At 46.8% G+C, this 10791-nt stretch overlaps 1 protein-coding gene across 1 annotated transcript; it reads right to left on the bottom strand.

Annotated features, from left to right (window-relative positions):
• Positions 1–1108: 1108 nt before the first annotated feature.
• On the bottom strand, positions 1109–7980 carry LOC147645448 (homeobox protein Hox-B3a-like). Its single transcript, XM_086874611.1, has 3 exons — positions 6208–7980; positions 5360–5880; positions 1109–4048 (listed from the first exon to the last, which is right to left on the bottom strand). The coding sequence occupies exons 2-3, from the start codon at positions 5769–5771 to the stop codon at positions 3282–3284; spliced, it is 1179 nt and encodes a 392-aa protein (XP_086730737.1). The 5' UTR covers positions 5772–5880; positions 6208–7980; the 3' UTR covers positions 1109–3281.
• Between the last annotated feature and the right edge of the window lie 2811 nt (positions 7981–10791).

Raw genomic sequence — 10791 nt, 5'->3', positions numbered from 1 at the left:
ATATAGCTTATATATGTAATATATAAAATATGTTATATATTTATATATAATATATAAATATATAATATCTTTTTATAAAATATATAATAGCTATAAATATAATATATATTTACATATTATATATATATAATATGTAATATATATAAATATATAAAAGATATTAACGACATAAAACACAAAATATAAATCCCACTCGCTGCTCCTACAACACCCACCCCTTTTTTTTTATTTTTAATTATTTTTGGGGGGTTTTTTTTGATCCCTTTTCCAGCTTTTCCACCCTTTTCTCGCGGCCGCAATGAAATTCCCAAATCCCCCTCTCCTTCCCCTCCTCCTCCTCCTCATCCCCAGCTTTTCCAAGCCCTTCCCAGGGCCATAAAACTTTTATTGCCCCTCGCTGCTTTAAATGAAGTTTTCTTAGGGCTTTAGAGCATAAAAAGCAAATTATTCACGGCCTTCTCCCGTCTGCTTTTGCTTCTCCCTTTTCACATTTTCTGGTTTTTGGGGGTGGTTTTTTTTACCCTTTTTTAATAAATTTTGGGGTGTCCGGGGAGGTGTGGCTGGGTGTTGGTTCTCACGCTCGTATTTTGGAAATAATCTCATTTTTCTCACCAGAACTCCGTTCTTTCAGCCAGAATCCAATTATTTAATTTTCAATTTAATCATATAATAATTATCCATTTCATTCCTCTTCACTTCCCAAGGCCCCGGGATGGAAACTCTGGGGCCGTTTTTACTTTTATTTTTTATTTTCCTTTTTTTTTTTTCCGCCCCCCCCCCCCTCTCTCCTTGTTTTTATTTATATTTTTTTTCTTTTCCATGATTAATCCCTTTTCCTTTGTTTTCATTCCCTCTCCAATGGCAGCCCAGCCCTGGCTCCACGTGATCCCTCTTTGTGGACTCCCGAATTCCCAGGATTTCACCCCAAACCAGGACTCCTCTCTCACTCCCTTCCTTTACTCCCCATCACCCCATTCCATTTTTTTTTTTTTTAAATTTTCACCCCTCAAAACCCTTTATAATTTTATTTTTTTATGGGGGGAGGGGATAATTTCATTTTTTTTTTTTCCTTTTCCCACCTCCAAATCCGACGAGGATAGGGACGAGATAAAATCCATAGCAGAAAGTTTATTCAGGAATTGTTCACCAGACAACCCTTGAAGCGAGGAGAGAAAAGAACTACTGTAAGAACAAAGAAAGAGCTCCCAAGAGGAGGGGAGGGAGGGGAGGGATTCGCGATGAAATTCTTCTAATTCAGGACTAAACAATTACAGTCTGGTTCTGCTCTCATGCCTCCAGAACTAATTACATTATTCATAAGTACCGAGGTAACATAAAACTACTGCTTCTCCCTAAATTACAATAAACTAAAATAAGCTCGTGGTACAATGACAAGGGGAACACAACGTCCTTTTTTTTTTTTGGGTTTTTTTCGGGGTTTTTTTCGGGGTTTTTTGGAGGTTTTTTCCTGTATTTTTTTAAATTTTTTTGTTATTTTTTTTTAAAGGAAATACTAAAAAAAAAAAGTATCCCTTTGATACTTTTATGTCTTTTTTTTTGTTGTTTTTTTTTTTTTTTCTTTTTTCCCTTGTTTTTCCCTCGTATAAATACATCGTCTCGCGGGGATAAATATTACCAAAAAACCAACCAAAAAAAATTTAAAAATTAAAAAAAAAGAAAGGAAAATATTTTCAACTGCCTATAACCAATAAATATATCTGAATGTTCACCAGAACACACACCTAACTGAAGGACGCCTCCACGGAGCTGAGAGCCCTTCAAAGTTGTCGTTTTGTTTTTTTTATTATTTTTATTATTATTATTATTATTATCATTATTATTATTATTATTATTTAATACCCATTATATGTAAACTCTAAGTGCAACAAAGATGTCCAGGCAGGAAAGCATCAACAAATCCCAGGGATCTCCTGGCTTCTGCTTCCGTGGGAGGACATTCCCTCTGTTCAAATATACCCTGTTTTCACGTAAAAGGAGAGGAGGAAAGAAGTTCAGGATTTCTCCAATTTGGGTTTTTTTTTTTGTTTAGGAACCCTAAAAAAAAAATCCCCCCAAAAAAACCAAAAAAATAAAAACCCTTCCCCCAAACTGGAGAAATTGATCCTAGGCCAAGGAAGGGAAATATTCCGACCTGTCAATTCTTTCTTCCTCTCTTTGGAATTCCTGGTGGGGGGAAAAAAGGGGGGATTTAGGCGTTCCCCCGGAATTTTCCTCGTCCCGTTGTGGTGCTCAGACCTTTTCCATCCCGGTGGGTTTTTTTTTTTTTTTTGCTTTTTTTATTTTGCCGTGTTGTTGTTTTGGAGAGGGGGAGCAGGGCCTGGAGGGACGAGCGTGGCTCCCCGGCCTCGGCAGGTGTGGAGATTCGGAGTTTTGGGGGGGATCGGTGGGAAGGGACCCGCTGGGGAATTGGATTTATCCTTTTCCGGAGGGGAAAGTGGATTTATCCTTTTCCAGTGGAGAGATTGGATTTATCCCTTTCCAGTGGGGAAAGCGGATTTGCCCCATTTCCGGTGGGGAATTGGATTTATCCCATTTCCGGTGGGGAATTGGATTTATCCCATTTCCGGTGGGGAAAGTGGATTTATCCCTTTTTTGGTGGGGAAAGTGGATTTATCCCTTTTCCGGTGGGGAATTGGATTTATCCCATTTCCGGTGGGAAAGTGGATTTATCCCTTTTACGGTGGGGAAAGTGGATTTATCCCTTTTTTGGTGGGGAAAGTGGATTTATCCTTTTCCAGTGGGGAATTGGATTTATCCTTTTCCAGTGGGGAAAGTGGATTTATCCCATTTCCGGTGGGGAAAGCGGATTTATCCTTTTCTGCTGGGAAAGGACGAGCCCTCCTCTGAAGGCTGGGAAGGAAAGCACGGTTGGATCTGGAGAAGGACTCGGAGGAGGGGGGAGCTTCCCAGTGGATCCCTTTGGGGTTTTGTGGATGCAGAGACCCCAAAATTCGGCTTCTTCTCCTTCCCAGCATCCGGGAACGATCGGTGACCATCCCAAGGTGGCTTGAACACCCCATGGGATTCCCACAAAACCACCCCGAGCCCATTCCCAAAGAAATTCGCATCGAGACCCCCAGGAGGTTTCACCCTTCCAAAACCACCGCGAACTCTCGGATTTTGTGCTTCACCAACCCCAAAATCCCGAGCACGACAACCCCGCCAAAACCTCCGCGGCGAAGCCGGAGAGTAACCCAACGCCGACATCCCTGAAACCCAAACTTCCCCTTGGCTTCCCCCATCCCGACGGCCTCCCCCTCTCACAGGTGGGTGAGCTTGGGCGCCTCTTGGATTCTGCCCTGAGAAGTCGCGTGGTGCGAGGAGAGCTCCGCGTACGCGGCGTGGCTCTCGCACGGTCCGTGGGGCTGGCCCGGCGGCGCCCCGCCGTAGTCCACGCCGGCGGCCTGGTGGTGCGGCAGGTGGTTGAGGCCGTAAAGGGATGGGCCAGAGGCAGGCAGAGAATCCACAAAGTTCCCCGCGCCGTACGCGGGGCTGCCCTGCACGCCGGCGGCGCCGTAGGCCACCCCGTTGGCCTGCAGGACGTGCGGCTCATACTCGGCCGCGCCGGCGGCCCCGGCGTATTTCTGCTGGCCGGGGCAAGCCTTGAGGGGCGCTTGGTAGCCGGGGGCTGCCACGGCGTAGGCGTTTTGGTGGGGTTTGCTGAAGGAAGGCGGCGACGGCGCCTCGTAGGCGCCGCTCATGGGGTGCAAGGCGTTGAGGAACCCCGCCGAGGCCTGCATGGGCTGCGGGGGGCTGCCCGCCGGGGAAGGCCCTCCAGAGGAAGAGCCCACACCTTTGGATTTCTGATCCTTTTTGTACTTCATCCTCCGGTTCTGGAACCAGATCTTGATCTGGCGCTCGCTGAGGTTCAGCAGGTTGGCCATCTCCACGCGCCGCGGCCGGCACAGGTAGCGGTTGAAGTGGAATTCCTTCTCCAGCTCCACCAGCTGAGCGCTGGTGTAGGCCGTGCGCGCCCTCTTGGAGGCCGAGGAGCCCGGGGGGCTTTTCTCGCCGCCGCTGCAGGTTTCTGCCGGGGCCCCCGGAATGAAATAAAAGAGAATTACTTACACGCAGAAATTGAATGCGTCGGTTCTTAATAAATCCTCGCCTTCCTCTCCCCCCCGCCCCCCCGCCCGCCCCTCCACATTAGCCTGCACTCCATAATCGTGTCATTTATTAAGAGTTCTGTTCTCCAAAGCTGCCCCTGCTTTATGAAAATTTGATCATGTCATGTAGAAGAGGATTCCAGGGCCATTTATTGAGGGCTCGATTATTTCCAGCGGATAATTTCCCAGAAAATAACGTTTGGCGGGATGGGGTGGGAGGGGAGGTGGCCACCGCCGCGGGGCCAATTAGCGCAGGGCCAATTAACGCGGGGTTGGAAAGGGTTTGGTTTGCACACAGGTGCAGCACCAATATTTGCCTCCGCACCCACCTTTCCCAGAGGTAAACACCATGAATTACGTCCGCGGTGGGTAAAGAGTTCACCACCAGGTTTGTGAGAATGGATTTGCCAAAATTTCCGTAAATCCGGGCTGGATTTTTGGGTTTTATCTGCTTGGACTGGTGGGACACGTGGAGAAGACGGACGTGGTGCCTCATCTGCTCTCTCTGAGGGGTGGGAAGGCACCGAGCGGAATTTTAGGATTGGGATGAGCCCTTGGGAGCGCATTTTCCCCGTATTTGTGTCCAGCCTGGGCTGGGGACGACGCCCCGGCCGCGTTTCCCTCTGTGGTTGTGTTTGAAATAAACCGGGAGCGGGTGGGTGGTGCCCAGGGCCGGGATCCGCTCTGGAATCTCCCAGGATCACCTGGGATTCCTTCACCTCCCAACAAATCCACTCTGCCCGGGGACCCCGGCGCTTCTGAGACCTCGCGCCAGCAGCGGCCAAGGGAAATAACCAGACCCGTCAACTCTTTCTTCCTCTCTGTGGAATTCTGGGCTGGAAAAGAAAAATTTGGGCCTCCCCTAAAGCCATTTTCCAAGCCTTTGTAATTCTTGGACCTCTCTTTGGAATTTTTTGGGGAAAAAGGGGAATTTGGACCTATCCTAAACCCATTCTTCCAACCCTTTATGATTCTTAGACCTCTCTGTGGAATTTTGGGTGGGAAAAGTGGAATTTGGGCCTTCCCTAAACCAATTTCTCCAACCATTTGAGATTCTTAGACCTCTCTGCGGAACTCTGGGGTCAAAAACGGGAATTTAGACCTTCCCTAAACCGATTCCTCCAACCCTTTGCGATCCTCGGGCCTTGTTTATCAATCCTTTTCTCCATTTTTAGCCTCGTCCTTTTGGAGCTGGGGAGGGCAGAGCGCGTCACTGAGGCCTGGCGAGCTACCTGCGCTGGGCGAGCCGTTCTTCTGCTTGGAATTCTGCCTCGACTCCTTCATCCAGGGGAAGATCTGCTTGGAGATGCCGGCTCCGAGATTGGCTTTCCCGGCGGCGCTTTTCCCGCTGCCGGCCTGGCCGTTGCCGCCGCCGCCGCCGCCGTTGTTGGCGTTGGGTGAGCCCGGTGTCTCCGGGGCCAAACCGGGCCGCATGCAGCTCCCGTTGAGCTCTTTATTTTTGCCGTGCGGGGCGGCGTTGCCGAGAGACTGCAGGGAGCAGGCGGACCTCTGGAAGTCGTTCTCCATGTGGGAAGCGGCTTGGAAAGGCTGCTGGGCACCCTCGTAGCCGAATCCATTGGCGCCGCCGCCGTAGGAGTAACCCCCGAAGAGCGTGGAGCTGTCGTAGTACGAGGCCTTCTGCATCTTCCGCGAGGGTTTTTTTGGCTACCAGGGTCTTGACACCCCTCTGGCAGAACATTGGCACCCCGAGGCCACGTGACGGCCCCTCTCCAGCTGTCTGGTGGGAGCTGACCTGAAAGGTTAGGAGAAAACACACAATAATAGTGCCCGGCCCAGGAATCCATCTTGGGGCCTGAAAGGCCCGTGACATGAATAGGGGTCCCGCGGAACGGGGGGAACAGATGCCGCCGGCAGATTTCACCCTCCTGAGGCTCCGCCAACGGGGCAGGGGATGGTTTGGATGATTTGGAGGAGTTTGGGGGTGGCTGGGATGGGTTTTTGTCACCCTCCACCCCCACCTCGGTTTGGCTCTGTGCGTTTTATTTACGGCGCGTTTATCCCCCCGCGGAAATCCCCGCGTGCGTCCCCGCGGGAGCGAACCGCACACGCGTTTACACACCCGGCCCCGGAGAAAAGCCGAATTGTCACAAATATCACAGCACGGAGCGCAGAATTGCTGGCCACGAACACTCAACTCTGGCTATTTCCGTTTAAACCGGCTCCTCACGCCCCCAAAAATCCTTCCACCAGCAGAAATCCCAAGTTTACCGCCAGGGTTTGGTTTTGAGGCGCGAGCAGCGAATATCCGTGTTTTTAATCCAGGTAACGCCATCCTGGCACGCTTGGCTCCCTTTTTTTGTTTACGCAGGAACTCTCAGCGCCTCTGGAATTCAGGGCAGAGATTTCCAGCGGATCGGAGCAGGGACAAGAATTCAAGACCGTGCTTCCCCTGCTCGGGGTGTCTCTCTCCCCCTCTCTCTGGTAGCACAGGTTGAATTTAGAAAATAAATTCTTTTTTTTTTTTTTTTTTTCATTTTCCCGGCAGGGTTTTGTGTTTCTCATCCCAAATCCAGAGCTGCCACTGGGATGGTGCCGATTCCAAACCCATCGCTGCTGTTATTTTCCTTTTTTTTTATCTCTCTCTCTCTCTCTCTTGGAAAACAAACACTTGACGAGGCCATTTGCTCCTCACTTTCCACCCCTTGGATTTTCCAGCCTTCCTCCCTCCCTCAATCCAAGCTCTAAAAGTCTAAAATAAAATAAAAAAAACCATCCTAAAGCTTAAAATCACAAAACGAAACCTCCCCTCTTTTTTTTTTTTTTTTTAAAATTCTCTTTTTTTTCTTATTTTTCTCCATCTCTTTCCTCTTTTGCTTTTCTCCCAACGGAAACTTTCCCCTCCCTAAAGACAAAGTAGAAACACCCCAAAAAAAAAACCCAAAAAAAGGTGAAAACTCCTCGGAAACAATCAGAGGGATTTTTTTAAAAAAGCCAAAGACTCCTCTCCGCAGCCCGGAGCCCGCAAGGAGCGTTTGTTTGGGGATTGATATCCATTGTATATTTAATTGTACCTCTTGTATATTCAATTTTATCTGGGCCTCTTTCATCCTGCAAAGCAAAACAAAACAAACCCCGCGGAGATAAAACCCAACGCGATATTTTTAAGTGCCGGGGCTTTAACAGAAGCCTCAGCTCGATAATAAATAACATTTTTTTTCCTCCCTTCTTTTCCCGGCTGCTGTTTTTATGTGGAAAGCTCCGTTCTCTTCATCCCTCAGAGCTGCTCGAGGGTTTTTTTTAATTTTATTTTTTTTTAATCCTGGTGGAAAAATCCTTCCTGCATTCCCAAAATCTTCCTGGGAGCTGCGTTATTGTCTGCGCAGATCCTGGCTGGGAGTTATTCCCCTCCGCCTCCCTGGACATGATAAATTTGTCTTATTAAAAAGTAGCCTCCGCTCCCCGAGCCGTGAATTAATTAATTAACAAACAGCAGCGCCTTTATTATGAATAGGTTTGGAAATATCTGCCAGGGGGGGCAGAGGTGGGAATTTCTCCAAGGCCTGGAAAATATTTCTTATTTTTTTTCTTTAAAAAAAAAAATAAATAAAAACCCCTAAAAAAATCAACAAAACGACCCCAAACCCAAGGCTGGGGCGAAAGCAGCTAAAAATAACCGCGATGGGGTTTTTTTTTCTGTATTTTTTTTTTTTTCGTGTCCTTGTTGTTTTAAACGTCCATAAAATAAATTTACGACCCCCTTCGCCTCGCTCGTGGCTTCCACAGCTTCGCTTTGTACCTCATCTCTCAGCGCCTCACAAATGCCGCTCATTTATCTTCGCCGGGGACGGCCGCAATCCTAATTATTTACTCCAAGGAATTGCTTAGGAAAAAAAAAAAAGGGAAAAAAAAAAAATCCCGGGCAGAATAATAAATATTCGATGATCTCCTGTTCCAATTAAAAGCGGGCGGGAGCTGCCCCGGCCCTCTCCGAGTTTCACTTTTGGTTTTTTTCCCCCCCTCAAACTCTTTGCCCGTAACTTTGGAAGGGCAAAATTTGGGGTGTTGGGGGTTTTAAAATAAAAAGGAATTAAATAAAAAATGGTAAATTACGGATTGGGGCGTGGGGGGTGGGGGAAAGGTGAGAGAGGGCGGTGGGGAGGATGAGGATGCTCCGGGAGGGGGATAAAAAATGAGTAAAAAAGCAGAAATGAAGCGCTCGGGGTTGGGGGGGGAAGGAGATAAAAGGAAGGATTCTGCTGGAATCGCGTCCCCTCCATGTTGGAAAATCCGAAATTCCCAACCTGAGCGCGTTCCTGGGGAAAAGCAGCGCCTCTCCCCTTCCCCTCCCCCTCTCCAGCTCCATCTCCCCCAGCCGCAGAAGCCCTCGATTAATTGCGATTATTAATAATCCCAAATATCGCAACAATAGGTCGGGAGCTCCCGGCGAGCTCCAACCCTCAACGCCGTGGATCCGCCTGGGAAAAAAAAAAAAAAAAAAACCCACAACCACCCAAATTTCCCTTCCTCCCCCACCCCAAAACAACAACTCCCCCCACGCGCCCACAAAATCGAGAGAAAAAAAAAAATTAAAAAAAAAAAAAACCAAAAACGCGGGGAGAAGCGGGGAAAAAAAAAAAAAATTAAAATCCATTAAAAAAAAAAAAAATTTAAAAAATAAATAAAAATAAGAGGGCGAAGGCGGCGGAATTAAAACAAATCAAGCAAGCCGGGGGAAGAAGAGGGGCGAGGGCTGCAAAAGCGGCTCTGCGTGGAAGGAAGCTTAAAGCTTGTGAACTCTTCTTGAACCGAGATTGGAGTCATATGGTCATAAATCATTGGGACATATACTCCGCCATTCACAAAGTGATAGCCTATTTGAGTCCGGCTTACCTTAGTCTCTGACGAGCCAAGCACAGGCAGACATAATATATTTTCACATCCAGCATCCACGCAATCAATAAGCGAGGAGTGACCCCCCTCCCTCCCTCTTCCCCTCCCGTTACTCCCCGCTTTTTTTTTTTTTTTTGATTTTTTTTTTGCTTTTTTTTTTGGCCTCTTCTCTCCTTTTTTTTTTTTTTCTTTTTTTTTTCTTTTTTTTTTTTTTTTTTTTTTGGCGAAACGTTTTTTAGAGGGGGCGTAAAAGCGCTGGGGGAAGGTTAAAAATATAATTTAAATATATAAAAATATATATATATATATTAAAATATATATAACGGTAATCCGGTGTGAGGGCGGGTGGAAAGGGTTGTTAAAAAAAATATTTAAAATATATAGAAATAAATGAAATTAAATTTTAAAAAAAAGGTGAAATAAAGGGGGGGAGGGGTCGCTTACGGCGGCTCAAATTGTCTCGCTCGTTTTCCTTTCGGGGGTTAAAAAAAAAAAAGAGAAAAGGAAAGCCCGACAAAAAAAAAAAAAATAAATCAAAATAATAAAAAAAAATAATAATAAAATTTTTAAAAAATAATAAAAAAAATCGGGGATGCTTCCCGGCAGGAAGGGGAAGGAAGAGGGAGGGAAAATAAAAAATCTGGAGGGGTTGGAGGGAGGTTTTTTTTTTTGGAAATGGCCAAAGGCTGAGGGTTCTACTTGGCCTCTGGTACGCGCTGCTCACTGATAACAATGGCCTCTGCTTTAGCAAAGGGGAAGAAGGGAAAGGAGAAGGGAGGGAGGGAGGAAAAGGAAAAGGGAAAAAAAAAAAAAAATAAAAAAATAAAATAAATAATAAAAAAAAAACAATCGGAGGAAAAAAAAAAAAAAAAAATGAAAATAAACCCAAAAACCCAGAAAAGCTGAAACGCAAAAAAAACCTCAAAGCTAAAAACAACCGAATCCCCCCCCCAAAAAAAGCAGAACCGGGATTAAAATCCCCCCCTCGTGGGGGGGTGGGAGGATGATGAAGGGGGGGGGGGGATGAAGGAAAGGGGGGGGATGGGAAGAGCGGGGAGGATTTTTTTCCCTCCCCAAAACGCCGATTTTTGCATTTTTTTTTCCCGATTTTGTATTTTTTTGGGGGGTATTTTTTTCGCGGGCGGGAAGCGCCGCTAATTGCGGGCGGCAGCGGCGCCCTTTGATCCACGTGATGAACAATTAGGCGTCAATTTATGCAAATGAGCCTTCGCCTTCCTCTTCCTCAGGCTGGGGATGCTCCCCGCGCTCTCCGAGCTGTTCTGGGGACCCCCAAAATTAAAAATAAACCCCAAATCTCGGCTTTTTTTGGTTTTTTTTTTGGTTTTTTGGGGTTTTTTTTGGGTTTTTTTAGGGGGGTTTTTTGGTTTTTTTTTGTTTTTTTGGGTTTTTTTTTGGTTTTTTGGGGGGGTTTTTTTGGGTTTTTTGGGGTTTTTTGTGGTTTTTTGGTTTTTTGGGGTTTTTTTTTTTTGTTTTTTTTGGTGAAGCACCAGCGATGCTCGGAGCGGTTACAACTCGGAGTAACTTCGGAGGAACTTTAGGCCTGGTTTTGGGGAGGTTCAAGGGCTCTCCGGGGAGTTTTGGGGCAATAAAAATAATTATTATTGCTGGTATTAATAACTCGTCACCGCCGGGCCGCTGTCGCCAAGGGAGATTTACGATTTTCGCCTCTCCCGGCAGCAAAAAGAGGCCAAAAAAGGGATTTTAGGGCGGTAAAAACAAAAAGTAAAAGATGAGGAGGGGCCGGAGAGTGGGAGGAAGGCAGGGAGAGGAATTTTAGGTGTCTGCAATTTCT

This window comes from Cyanistes caeruleus, unplaced genomic scaffold (assembly GCF_971803275.1).
Source record: "Cyanistes caeruleus unplaced genomic scaffold, bCyaCae1.hap1.1 HAP1_SCAFFOLD_304, whole genome shotgun sequence".
Classification (NCBI taxonomy): Eukaryota; Metazoa; Chordata; class Aves; order Passeriformes; family Paridae; genus Cyanistes; species Cyanistes caeruleus.
The sequence above is the reverse complement of the archived record's forward strand: the minus strand, read 5'-3'. Positions and strand labels throughout refer to the sequence as shown.

Bases quoted from the DNA above. Each gene is read 5' to 3' on its own strand.
- LOC147645448 (XM_086874611.1), bottom strand. From the start codon at position 5,771: ATGCAGAAGGCCTCGTACTACGACAGCTCCACGCTCTTCGGGGGTTAC. The intron at 4,049-5,359 runs GTAGCTCGCCAG...GGGCCCCGGCAG, and splicing joins GAACGGCTCGCCCAGCGCAG to AAACCTGCAGCGGCGGCGAG.